At 39.6% G+C, this 13,754-nt stretch overlaps 1 protein-coding gene across 1 annotated transcript; it reads right to left on the bottom strand.

The window, feature by feature from the left end:
• Positions 1 to 266: 266 nt before the first annotated feature.
• On the bottom strand, positions 267 to 13,722 carry LOC137293656 (mediator of RNA polymerase II transcription subunit 6-like). The gene is made up of 8 exons (XM_067824337.1): positions 13,597 to 13,722; positions 11,062 to 11,221; positions 7,576 to 7,667; positions 7,168 to 7,250; positions 4,670 to 4,709; positions 1,536 to 1,604; positions 1,137 to 1,277; positions 267 to 996 (listed from the first exon to the last, which is right to left on the bottom strand). The coding sequence occupies exons 1-8, from the start codon at positions 13,610 to 13,612 to the stop codon at positions 863 to 865; spliced, it is 735 nt and encodes a 244-aa protein (XP_067680438.1). The 5' UTR covers positions 13,613 to 13,722; the 3' UTR covers positions 267 to 862.
• Positions 13,723 to 13,754: the final 32 nt, after the last annotated feature.

The raw sequence follows: 13,754 nt of genomic DNA, 5'->3' as shown, positions 1-13,754 counted from the left end.
AATGTCAAGACACAAATGATCAGCCATGTGACACAGTGTGACTCCCTTCTCCTTGGTGTAGGTGCCTGTGACAGGAACTGACATACCCTCTCCTGTAGAGTGACTTTTGTGTTAATGGAATGCTTTCCCCTCAAACAGTATGGCCTAGCAGCAAAGTCAGGACCTCAGGTAATCATAATAATTAATGATATGTGTTTGGTCTACATGTATTTACACACACAGTTTTGAACTTTTAGTACATTCAAAATCAAGTTACAACCAATGAGTCAATGTTTGTGTTATTTTATTCCTGAGTTTATGTACAGCAATGGCATGACAATGGTGCGACGACATAAACACACAACACAGACCCTCCAGTAACTGGACACATGGCATTTCCTCAATATTTTCAAACTAATCTCATGTACATGACAGCCAGTAACCAGAGTATTAAATATTTTGAAAAGGATAGAAGCTTTTAATTGATAAGTAACCCTGAAGCAACACCTTCTCTTTATAGCATTGGTGACATATTCCGTTCTATTCTTCAGCTTGTGGTAGCAGTATACTTCATTAGTTCGAAGTACATCACCAGGTCTTTGTGTTCCATACTCTTATTGTGTCCATGAGATCAAATCACACTGACCTTCACCCAAACTCCATCCACTCAGGGAAGTCATGCCAGCAGTCACCTGAACTGTATCCATTTGGTAAAGCCAAGCTGACCTTCAATAGAACTGTCCATTAGATGGGAGTCACACTGGCCATCACCTTGGCTACCTAAAAGGTCAAGCAATACTGACATTCACCAAAACTGTCTTGATTACATCGAGGTACATTGATCTTCATCTCAACTGTCTGGTAGAATAAGTCACACTAAGCATCATCTCATCATCTTGGTCTTCTTCTCTGGGGGAGGTTTCATGGCAGCATTAGTGGCTGGGGAAGAAGAACTACTTTTGTCCTCAGCCTTCTCCTGCTTCACTTCCTGCTTTACATCTGGCTTGGCTGCCTCCTCTGGAACACAGAGCAACACATGGTTTAAACAATTATTCCTTATGGCTTGAAAGACCTGAACTTAACATGTACAGTGACAATGTTAAATATAGTACAATACTGAAGACATGCCATAGATGTAGTTTTTGAGGGCACAACACCTTTGTTTTCTGGGTGACTTGGGGCCACAAACTGTGGTGGGTACTTCTTTCCCAACTCTCCAAGCAGCAGGTCCACTCTCTGGCGCTGAAACAGTGAACTTGGCTCTTCACGTTTCCTCTTCTCTTTTCCTTCAGGTTTGTCTGCAACATCATCATGATGTCACATGTGCCAACATGTGATAATGTGGTCATACGCTACCACTCACATGATAATACTTCTGTACCACACTGATGGTACTTACAGCTATAGCCTTATGATGGTACTTATTTATGTACCTTGATGATCGTAGTTACAGGTATAGCCTTATGATGGTAAATGCTTTTAAACCTTAATAATGGTACTAATGGGTTCAGCCTTTTGAAGGTACCTACTGGTGTATCTTGGAGAGGTGTACTGACCTTTCTCTTCCTTATCTTTGAACTCCCACCAGTATCCTTTGGAAGGATTGTACTTGGAGAAGGACTGAGCTGGAAAAAAGGACCATTTTGATGTCAGCAGTCTTGACTGTCACCTACTGTAGTGTCAAGGTGTATTCTTTAATGTATACAGTAAATGATTGTATATGCAACTAACAAGGTTTACCAGGTGCTAGAATCAGTTAATAACAATGCTGTACAGGAAACTGTGTCAGCTTATACATTCTGTAACACTGTTGTACAGGGGCCCAGTATAACCTTATACATTCTGTAACACTGTTGTACAGGGGCCCAGTATAACCTTATACATTCTGTAACACTGTTGTACAAGGACCAGTATCACCTTATACATTCTGTAACAATGTTGTACAAGGACCAGTATCACCTTACACATTCTGTAACACTGTTGTACAAGGACCAGTATCACCTCATACATTCTGTAATAATGTTGTACAGGGACCAGTATCACCTTACACATTCTGTAATGATGTTGCCCAGGGACCAGTATAACCTTATACATGCTGTAACAATGTTGTGCAAGGACCAGTATCACCTCATACATTCTGTAATAATGTTGTACAAGGTAGACAGACATCAGAGGATAGTGCCAATACGCCAGCACGTGTTTAATTTGTGGCTTGGTTTTCCTTATATATTTCTAGTTTCTACACCTCATTTCTGTCCTTTGTCAAGTATTGTTATTCAAATTCATATTTCTGTGAGTCAAGCATATATATATCAACTTGAATATTAGCACTGATTAATCAGGTTTGTGAAAACAAAATCAGGAAATTTGTTCTCAACTACTGTGAGCTATGACACATATCACACATTCTATGGGTTCAGAGTGACTCCTCTGACAACAATGCATTCTATCATGTGACTTACACATACAGGGGTGTTGGTAGTCCAGGGGATTTTTTTAGTAATTTTGAGGGGATTTTTTTTTACGTGTTATATTTTGTACATCTAAGTATATTCTGACATACACACAGTGGGCACAAAAATAGCAAGTTTATAGAAGGTGTAGAATGAGAATATTGCTAAACGAAATGTACATCATTTCAACAAAGTAATATATAAGACATCACAATCTGTCTGCTGCTAAGTACAGGAAAAGTAAGGTGGCAAATGTGGCTTGATAACTGTAAAGGAAGCCGTAAGTTGATAATATACACAGCACATACATCCCTTGGTATAAAGGCATGGGTGCAGGATGACTGAGTTCAGTTTTATACTGGACTCAGCAATATTCCAGTTATTTGACGGCAGTCTGTAAATAATCGAGCCTGGACTACACAGTATATTGATCAACAGCATAAGCATCGATCTACTCAATATAATTGGGATATGATGTCAACCAAGTCAGAGGGGCTGACCACCTGATTCCGGAAGTTGTCTCTTGGTATTACAACAAGCATGGGTTACAGAACCTTGTGTTTTCTTATAGGACCATTCTTCTCTTTTGTGTATTTACAGAAGGAAGACATTAACAAATAGTAGATCATGGAGCATAGAAGACGGATTTCATGCTGCATGTGACTATTGTCCTTTAATAATTTATATCATAAGTGCACAAAAATTATAAAGAGTTCTTATATTTACAAATATATTTGTGGAAGATCTAAATAAAAATAATTCATGTACATGTGAGCATGCTGTTCACTCAAGTGTATGCCTTATCACACACATTTTGGTTTTCTGGGTACAAATATCAGCTAATGCATGGCATGACTGTTGAAGGTTAACAGACAGAGAGACAAGTACAAGTACTAGGATACATGATGAAGAGGCAAGTACTATGACACATAATGAATAAACAAATGCTTTGATATATGTTGAAGTGACAAGTGCTATGATACACGCATGATAAACAGACAAGTGCTATGATACATGACAAAGAAACAAGTACTATAACACATCATAAAGACACAAATACTATGACACATGATGAAGATACAAGTGCTACGACACATGAGTGAGTTAATGAGTTTAGTTTTACGCCTCTTTTAGCAATATCACAACACTGGGCACAAGTATTGGGCCTCACACATTGTACCCATGTGGGGAATCAAACCCGGGCCTTTGACCTGACCTTATCCTAACAAATGATGAAGACACATCTACTATGATACTGGTTGAAGAAACAAGTGCTATGAAACTGGTTGAAGAAACAAGTGCTATGATACTGGTTGAAGAAACAAATACTATGATACTGGTTGAAGAAACAAATACTATGATACTGGTTGAGTGAGTGAGAGAGTTTAGTTTTACACTGCATGCACTCAGCAATATTCCAGCCATATGGCGGTGGTCTGTAAATAATCAAGTTTGGACCAGTCAATCCAGTGATCAACAACATGGGGCATCAATCTGCACAATTGGAAACCGATGATATGTGTCAACCAAGTCAGCGAGCCTGACCACTCGATCCCATTAGTCGCCTCTTACGACAAACATCGCTGCCTTTTATGACAAGCATGGGTTGCTGAAGAAGTACTATGACACATGATGAAAAGGCAAGTTCTATGATACTGGATGGAGAAACAAGTACTATGATACTGGATGATGAAATAAGTACTATGATACTGGATGGAGAAACAAGTACTATGATACTGGATGAAGAAACAAGTACTATGATACTGGATGGAGAAACAAGTACTGTGATACTGGATGAAGAAACAAGTACTATGACACTGGATGGAGAAACAAGTACCATGATACTGGATGAAGAAACAAGTGCTATGATACTGGATGGAGAAACAAGTACTATGATACTGGATGAAGAAACAAGTTCTATGATACTGGATGAAGAAACAAGTTCTATCATACATGCTGAAGAGACGTACTATGACACTGGATGAAGAGACATGTACTATGATATCATACAGTACTATGATACTGGATGAAGAAACAAGTACTAAGATAAGATGAAAAGATCAGTGGGAGCTAAACATTTACTTGGAGCACAGAATGACCAAGATGTAACTAACAATTCGGGTTGTTACTTGAACAACTGCTTCTAATAGTAAGTAGTGGCTTGAAACAACGATTTCAAAGCATTGGTCAGCTGGTCAGACATTCTGTACATTTCATTTGAAAATGTAAATACGTACCTTCTTCAAATGCAGACTGTAGATTGTGGACAGTATTCAGCTAAAATAAGAAAAAAATATATCACATTAAATTAATATTCAGAGAGATTGTAGAGTGATGTCTGTCACTGTCTGACTAGTCTTACATATCTATTTCTACTGCCACACAAACCTGAAACCGTTTGAAATCAATAGTAACATTGATTCATCTTAATCATCAAAGAGATCTCTGCTAAGACAGCGTATCACTCACTCCACACTCTTGTGACATGTCACTGACCCTGCCTGATAGTCAAGTGAACTGTTTAAGCTTGCTGGTGGCTGTTCCATAGTGTGCTTATCAGTCAAGAAAATATTGATGAGGCCACACTAACTTCATTAGTTTTCATGAATACTGATTCATGGTCATTTACACCCACACATCTGACAAAAGAAAAACTTGCCATCAAACACAAACCCCAAGCAAATACTCTTTTCTTTCTTCAAAATTTACAAAAGAAATATAACATATATTCAGCCCCAATACAAACAAGGATCGTCACTAATCCCCTGCCACAAATTATCAAATCAACCTTAAACAAGAGTCATCAGAAGATAACATATCCCCCCCGCCCCCACATATTTGAAAGGACAAATTATCTGACAGTTACTTGATGTTTTCTTAGATTAAGTTTTAATTGTCTCCATGGAAGTCATGAAAAAAATAAAAGCCATATATCTGTAAACAACAAAAGGCACCACTTCAAGATCTGTCTCATACATCTGCCAAGATCAGTTGAAAGATATGAAATGGTTTTCGAGGTGTGCTCTAGAAACGCAGCCTATCCTTCCATTTTGAGACTAGGTCAGAATTGTTTCAATGGAAACCAGGAAAAATAAAAATGCCAACATACTGGAAACAGAAAAAGGCACCACTTTGTGGTCTGCCTCAAATATCTGACAAGGTTTGCTGTAAGATATGGTTTTCTAGTTGTGCTCCGGAAACGAAGCCCATCTCTCCATTTTGAGACTAAGTCATGGAAACTGGGAAAATGATAAATCACAAAAATCACATTACATGCCGTGGGGATAAAAAGTAATAAAGAGAAGTCTTGAAAGTCTATGAAGAAAATCCAGTGAACTGTTCTTGAGATATTTTGTTGACATGCTTAACATGCAGGATAACATGATAAAATCTTTAAAGTTTGGTCATGACCTTGAAAATCACCTGAAAGCCACCAAAAATTGCAAAATGCACAATGAGGGATGACAAATTTTAGCTATTAAACACTGACAACATGTCTTCTTGGTTGTCATGCATCTTACATGATCTCTTTGAGAATAGACCTATCTAAGATCACTATAACACCATTCCAATGCAATACTGTAAACCAACTTGTTTCTGCGACTGCAGTTTACTGTGAAGCACGCTAATCAGCCAAGAATGCAAGATTTAATTTTGCGAGTGGTTGTTTTGAAACGGCCCTAAATAAACAGAGATCAAACATAATTTTGTCCATTGTGTTTTATTTGACTCATAGGCACCGATGACGCCCGGGATGGTTATAAACACAAACCTGATAATACTGCTGAGCTCAGTTACTCAGTGTCATGAATCTGAGTGTCACTTATCATCGCCATTTTGTTGTTGGAAATAAACATATTTTTCGTAATTATTACTGCATGACTTTCAACTGCGATTGACTGTCACTCACAGTTTTTGCAATAATTAGTAGGTGGCAATAATTAGTTGGTTTACAGTATATTAGGCATAGTCATTATCTGAAGCCCAGTGGGTAACAATTACTTCCAGTGCACAACATTCTCCATTAACATGATTAAACTAACACACTCAACTTCTGGCGATTTATGGTTTGGTTGTATTTGTTGTTTTATGCTATACTGAGCAATATTCCAGCTATATGGCTGCAGTCTGAAAATAATTAAATCTGGTCCAGACAATCCAGTGATCAACAGTATAAGCATTGTTCTCCGCAATGAGGACAGGATGACATGTATTATCCAGATCAGCGAGCCTGACCACCTGATCCTGTTAGTCACCACTTACAACAAGCAAAGGTTGCTGAAGATCAATTCTAACCCGAATCTTCATGGGTTGCTGATTGATGAATGATCTTTTAAAAAATACTAAATTTACATTTCTGAAAAATATGCACATGGGAGAAATTTTGCTGTTAAAAAATCATCAAATTTTGCATGTTTTATTTAATTTGACTCTTTGGTTTATCTTTCTATGCTCTTATTTCATGCCATATAATAGCTTGAAGAAGTATGAATGACTATGCCAAATTTGCATTCCATAAATAACAATTTTGGAGATGTTTTTGACTGATATGCAGATTTTCCTGTCCATAGTCAGGCTGTTACAAGAATGATGTACCCACTTGTATATGGTAGACAGTAGCAAGGGACTGTCTCCTGACCAACTCAGATTCTCTACTGTTGATGCATGATGACTTTGCTGACTATAGCCACACAGCTTAGTAAGAAGAATGAAAAGAAGTCAGCTCTCTACTTACCAATCTGGAGTTGACAACAGAACCAAGGTCTGGAGCCTGGTACACAATCCCTCCAATGATGTAGTACATGGCCAGTGGGCTCACTAGAACAACACAGGGCAGGGTATACATAGGCCATTAAGTAATAGAAGCCACATAACCTAATGTGCTTGTTTGTTTACTGAGAGACTGAGTGGGTCCATGATAGTAGACAAAGGTCTAGTGGGTAAAAGGGAGCTCAGTAGGGAGGAAGAATGGGTCAAGCATGGTGGACAGATGTTTAGTGTGTCAAGGAATAAGGACTGAGAGGAAGACTGGGCCAAGGCAGGCGGACAGATTCCATGTTGGAAAGACAAAGGTGAATTGAGGAAATATTCAAGTCCAAGAAAGATAAGAATGGGATCCAGAACATTTGAGAGCAATACTGACCTTGAGTAGGTGACTGCCGGAACTGCTTTCTGATGACATACAGAATAGGTTCCTGTACATGCAGCAGGATGTATTCCAGGCCAGTCATGTTACTGCAACAGACAGATACCAACTAAAGCCTTCACAAAAAGGCAAAATTGGAGTCACCTGAGTAAATTATGAAAGTTAGTGAAATGGGGAGATGAAGTCTCTGGTACTGGTACTCACATCGTAAATATGGTACTCTCATCTCCAGTATATGACATTTTATAGCAAAGGACTTTGTCATGTCTACCCATGTCTCAGCAACGATACACAGTGCTCACATACATGAACACTATGACACAACGCAAAAGCCTGCAATGAAGGAAATCCTTTGTCACACTTTGCACCCGTTACGATTGTTGTGCATGACTTACTTATATCAATGACTCCTTTGTACTTATACGTACAAGTGCACCCTAGTTCAATTATTAAAAGATCCTGATGTTAATATTTGCAAGCCACTAAACATCTCATGTGAGCGGTGCCATTTTGAATCATATGGCCTGTTATGAGTCAGGAATTCTCTACCTAAATTAGTAACACACGTGAGTGTTATGTAACTCATGTATGTGAACACACTGTATCTAGGAGAAGCTAATGGATGCTACTAAAATGGCATGGATTTTTTTATTCTACAATTTGAAATTATGCACATAAGTAGTACAAGTGTGCTCTATTATATGTTCAATGAAAGTTCAGTTTGAATATTCCAAGTGTATACCGAGAGACATTTATACAAAGCTGTAGTGGTAATAAATTCTTTGAAGAATGTCCTTCTTAGGGTACACATAGCAATAAAATGTACATTTTAAAATGTCACCGACAGTTGTAATAATATTTCAAGAAATATTTTACAAAATGAAAAACTTGTTTTTGTCTTCTGAGACCACCCCTACAGGGTCCCATACTGGGTCCCTTACAGCCAAGAGTAGATAACTCTTGCTGTATACCTCTTTTTTCATGCAGAATGTATCAGACAGAATGTGGAGAGGTGGGTGGCTGTACCCCAAGGAGGACATTCTTCAAAGAACTGATAGCATTCATAACCTCCACAGGTTCATATAATTCTGTTTCAGAAGAAGTCCTCCTTGGGGTACATATAACTTAAGACTAGTCTCCCAACAGACGAGAGTCATGGAGAGGCATTCTGCAAGCATGTACCCTTCATGCACTCGAAGTCACAGCCGAAGCAGAGAGAGAAACACTTTTACCATATCACCAAACTGTTGATATCAATCAGGCGGGCGTGTGGCAAGAAGGGGTAACACAAAGCCATTTAAAAGTTGCCCTTGGTGAAATGACAAACGATGGATGTAAATCTCATCCCCCAACCTCCAAATGAGATGGAAAGTATGGCTCCGACCTACTATGTCCACTGAAAAACCCAAACCAGCAAAGCGTAGTGCAGGGAATGGTAAAAACAGTGGATTTTAGCATATTACCAAGGCAACAGTAACAAAACTACCACCAGTAGAATACCAATCACTGAATAATAGGAGAGCAGTATTTCATATCCCGACACCAATAAACAAAACAACTGTGATCTTGAAAGCTCATTCGGATAGCGAAACACGCTTACTGAGGAGAACTGTCTGGACAAACCGAGCATGTTCCCCTGCATATTTGTTCAGTTGACAGTGGTGGATAAACGTACTTGGTCGGCTCCAAATAGCCGCTGAGCAGATCTCCTCAAAGGGGCAGTAACATGGCATAAGCCTCTGAAGTGGCCACTGTCCTAACCGAATGAGCTTTTAACCCACCAGGAATGGTTAAACCCTTGTGAGTATAACTCATACAAATGGCAGAGACAAGCCAACTAGAAGCGCTTTGCTTGTTTGGAGGAACACGAGCTATCCTACTGCCACAACAGCCGAACAGCTACTTATCCTTCCTGATAGCTGCAGTTTGTTTGGTATAAGCCTTGAGAGTCTTACAGATATCTAAGATGTGAGCACGTCAAAGAGACGTACTCGGTGAGGGAGGATGAAGGAGAGCAGGTAGCCCAACAAGCGCCATTATGTGAAAGGTGCCGGCGATCTTAGGTGGTAAGAGTGCAGGATACGCAGACATCACATGAACATCTCTGACCAGACATTACTGCCACAAGTGAGGCAGCCTCCCAACTTAACAGACGAAGTGAAAGAGATGACAGTTTGTAAAAAATAGGAGCGGACAGCCAATCAAGAATGATTGATAAGTCCAACAGGAGACTAATCTGCCAGACAGTCAGATGAATCATATACACGCCTGCTAAAGAGCACTGCACAAGAGGGTGCTGCTCCAAGACAGTACCGTCGACAGGAATATGGAAGGCAGATGAAACTCTGGAGTAGCCTTGGATAGCAGACACGGCTAAACAGGCTTCTAACCAAGACTTGTAAAAACTTCAATACTTCAACTTAAGTTGAAGGAAAGGGATCAGGAATCCCTCTGTCGACACAACAGTGTGTATAACAGGCCCAACTATCCTCATACTGAATGTTTGTTGAATCCCTCCACAAAACCAGAATTGTGTCTGCAGCTGGAATTCTGCTCACTTACAGACTGCCTCTGCGGCTTCCCGGACTGCTGTTGCTGCCCCACTCGTTCTCGATCTTCCATTGAAACGTAGGCGAAGACTTGTGTTTCTGAATGGACATGCAACAGTTCTGGCAAACGACAGCATGAAAAGTGAGGTATGAGGTAGCTGGTGACAGTTATCTGCTCTTGGCTATAAGGGGCCCAGTAGGGGGTCCTGTAGAGGTGGTCTCACAAGACATATTTACTGAAATATTGTTACAAGTGTTGTAGTTATTTTAAAATGGACATCTGAATGCTATGTGTACCCCTAGGAGAACTAGACCAGTTCACTCTGACGTATTAAAGTTGGTGACATTTGTGCCTCCAACCAATATTTCAAACACTGTTATCAGCAACCATAACCCATTAACAGTCATGTACATACAAATTCCTTGACTAAGTAAGTGGAGTAAGTGAAGTTTTATGATGCTTTTAGCAATATTCCTGCAAAATCACCATGTGAGTAATCGAACCCAATTCTTTGGCATGACCAGCAAATGCTTTAATGCTACGCCAGAACACCATATCTGAGTTGGACAGAACATGTTTGAGTAGGATAAAACTCAGCATATTCCACCTATATGGCGGCTGTCCGTAAATAATCAAGTCTGGACCACACAATCCAGTGATCAACAGCATGAGCATTGATCTGCACAAATGGGAACTGATGACTTGTGTCAACCTAGTCAGTGAGCCTCACCACCTAATCCCATTAGTTGCTTCTTACACCTATTATAGCCAGCATGGGTTGCAGAAGGCCCCGGACCTTCCCGGGTCTGTCTGAGTAGAACAGATGATATCTAAGTATATTGTATGTCCGACTGTGGAATGTCTGGTTATCAACTCTAAAGTCATTACACCTTGTATCCACAACCTGAAAGGATCAATCTGGGAAGACTGTACCTGAGATGTTCTACGCCTAGTCGCTGCATCTTGATGATCTCGTTGTTGCATGTGCGGTCATAGAATGGATTGCTTCGTTCAGAGAAGTAGTCCAGCACATTGGACTGGTTGAGGAGTGGTATCCAGGCGCTGTCATACCAGGACACATGCAAGTGGTTCTCTGAAATCAGGGAAAGAACCATTACCTGACTAAAACCATTACTAGCAGGCTAATACAACCATTATCTGTTTAATACAGGCTGATCAATTACTAATGTCTGTCTGCATTAAACAACAAAACTGACAATACTTATTGAACTGTTCATTAAATAAAAATCCAGTCTAAGTAAACTTAGTCTCAGAGTTATTTGCTACATTCCATCACTGAGTCTAACAAACCCTTGTAGAAGGTCTTGTCAGGTAACCTTTGAGCAACCTATGACCGTCCAGTCAAACACGAGACAGTTAAATAGACTTAACCAATCAAACAACAGCTACTACTTTGGGATTGGAGGGACTTCATATTCAGGTCACTGACACAGATCTCTCCACAAACAAAAATCTGCATATAACACAATGACCTGTAGTATATATGCTTTTGGATTCGTGTTGACAAGGTTACCATTAGCTAATATTTACGTAAGATGACATCCTTGAATATTGCTCCAAACACTAGTTTCAGCGACTGTTTACTCACCGTTGTCATGGTTGTAACGTGTGATGTGAACCTATGGTAAATGACCAGTGAAGGTCCAGGGGTAGAATAGGCGTTCTGCAACCCACGCTTCCCATAAAAGGTGACTATGCTTGGCATAAGGACTAATGGGATCTAATGGGATCGGGTGGTCAGGCTCGCTGACTTGGTTGACACATGTCATAGGTTCCCAATTGGGCAGACTGATGCTCATGTTGTTGATCACTGGATTGTCTGGTCCAGACTCAATTATTTACAGACCGTCGCCATATATATTGCTGAGTGCGGCGTAAAACTAAACTCACTCACTCACTCATGTATGCTAAATAGCATTCGGAATCATTCGGGTATGAACCTTTTTGAAATGAGAAGTTCAGAAAGTATGTGCAAATGTCCACTTTCACGATTTGGTAAGCTGTGTTCTGACTGGTCAGTCTCAAAGGTTACCTGACTCGACCTCCCATAAAGTTTTGTTAGACTCAGTAGTGGAGTGTAACGAAAAGTACTGAGGCTACGTTTACTTAGACTGACAAAAATCACTCTTGTCAACACCCAGCAGAATGGCTCACTGAATGTGATAAAACCTGTACTTCAAATTGGAGCTACTAATGTTTTTGGTGATACATGATGTATGTTGGATGTTACCACATGAGATCTGTAAGCAGACTGGCATTACAAGGTTTTCTGTGTAAGGGTATGGAGATGAACATGATAAAGCTTATTACTGAGATGAACAGAGTGTGCAACACATGAATGTTCCAATAAGTATATGGACAAACATCCTGTTTGTAACTGTAAGTAGTAAGTGAAACATCAACAAATATGGCAATTGCTCAATACTGTTAATTACAATAGAAAACATCTATATAAAATCTGTGATAAGAAGCATATTTTTCTTGTTTAAATGGCATGACACTGGCCTGGAGAGTATTCAGTATCGCAACTGTGTACAGATCAAATCCAATGAGTGGTTCTATTTCTGGCCAGTGTAATTATTTACAAATGAAAGTGACACTGTTTATGATGGTAGAGAGTGACAGAGGTTTGATGATACTGACACACCAGTAGTATTGTCTTTCATTCATTACTGGTCCTTATGATTATCTTCTCTGCTGTAACTTGTAAGTCTTAACATGGAATATAGTATGTTTTCACTGCAAACTATCAAACTGTCAGTACACAGGATGTTCTCGAGTCATGATCTATAAATACTGTATGATAACATAGGTTTTTCCTGCTGCACAAACAACAAATATTTCAACAATCTAGACTGAAAGGTTTGGGCAAGGAGCTTGTGAATATCATGATTCATCTTCTTTGATGATGCATTTTTATCAACATACACTACTGAAAATTACAGTGACATTAAAACTATGTTATTTACATTTGGCAGGCTCACTTGGTCATTGGTCTATAGGCTTGAAGCGGCCTACAATGTGATGGGATGAGATCATTTCACAATATTAGCGATTTATAAATAGTGAGTTAACAAAAATAAGTAACAGCAGATTTCATGTGTTACTGATCCTCGACTCACTGGCAACTGGCAAATTCCCGGGCAATTAATGGAAGAACCTACGTGTTTTTATAAATAGAATCCCAAATGGGCTCACGTACGGTATAGAACTCACTGTTCTGTTGACGTGGTAGTTAGTAAACAACTTGTTTTGATGCGTTGTGTTCCGATATGTCGTTAGTCTAACTCTACCCGGATCTTTTGTATGTCATCACAATTTAACAAATGACAGAAGTCACCGTCAATCACAAGGCATGAACAAAAACGAATGCTATTGCTCTGGTGCAACTTGATAGCCATAGTTTGTCACTTGATGGTGTCTTCGTTTCACAGAAACTACGCCTACCATTTGTTTTGTCCATTTTCCAACGGGAATCACGTGAACTGCTTCCAACGCCAAACGCAAATCTTAATGGCGGCGTTGCAGCAAGAGGAGGGTATTCCCAGGTCTAAATATAGCAACAATCAGAGCATCGTAACTGTTCAAAAAGTCGGACTCCACTG

This window comes from Haliotis asinina, chromosome 8, assembly GCF_037392515.1.
Source record: "Haliotis asinina isolate JCU_RB_2024 chromosome 8, JCU_Hal_asi_v2, whole genome shotgun sequence".
Taxonomy (NCBI): domain Eukaryota; kingdom Metazoa; phylum Mollusca; class Gastropoda; order Lepetellida; family Haliotidae; genus Haliotis; species Haliotis asinina.
The sequence above is the reverse complement of the archived record's forward strand: the minus strand, read 5'-3'. Positions and strand labels throughout refer to the sequence as shown.

Bases quoted from the DNA above. Each gene is read 5' to 3' on its own strand.
- LOC137293656 (XM_067824337.1), bottom strand. The intron at 7,668-11,061 runs GTACAGTCTTCC...TGTCTGTTGCAG, and splicing joins CTAGGCGTAGAACATCTCAG to TAACATGACTGGCCTGGAAT. The intron at 1,605-4,669 runs GTACGTATTTAC...CCTTTTTTCCAG, and splicing joins ACAGTCTGCATTTGAAGAAG to CTCAGTCCTTCTCCAAGTAC.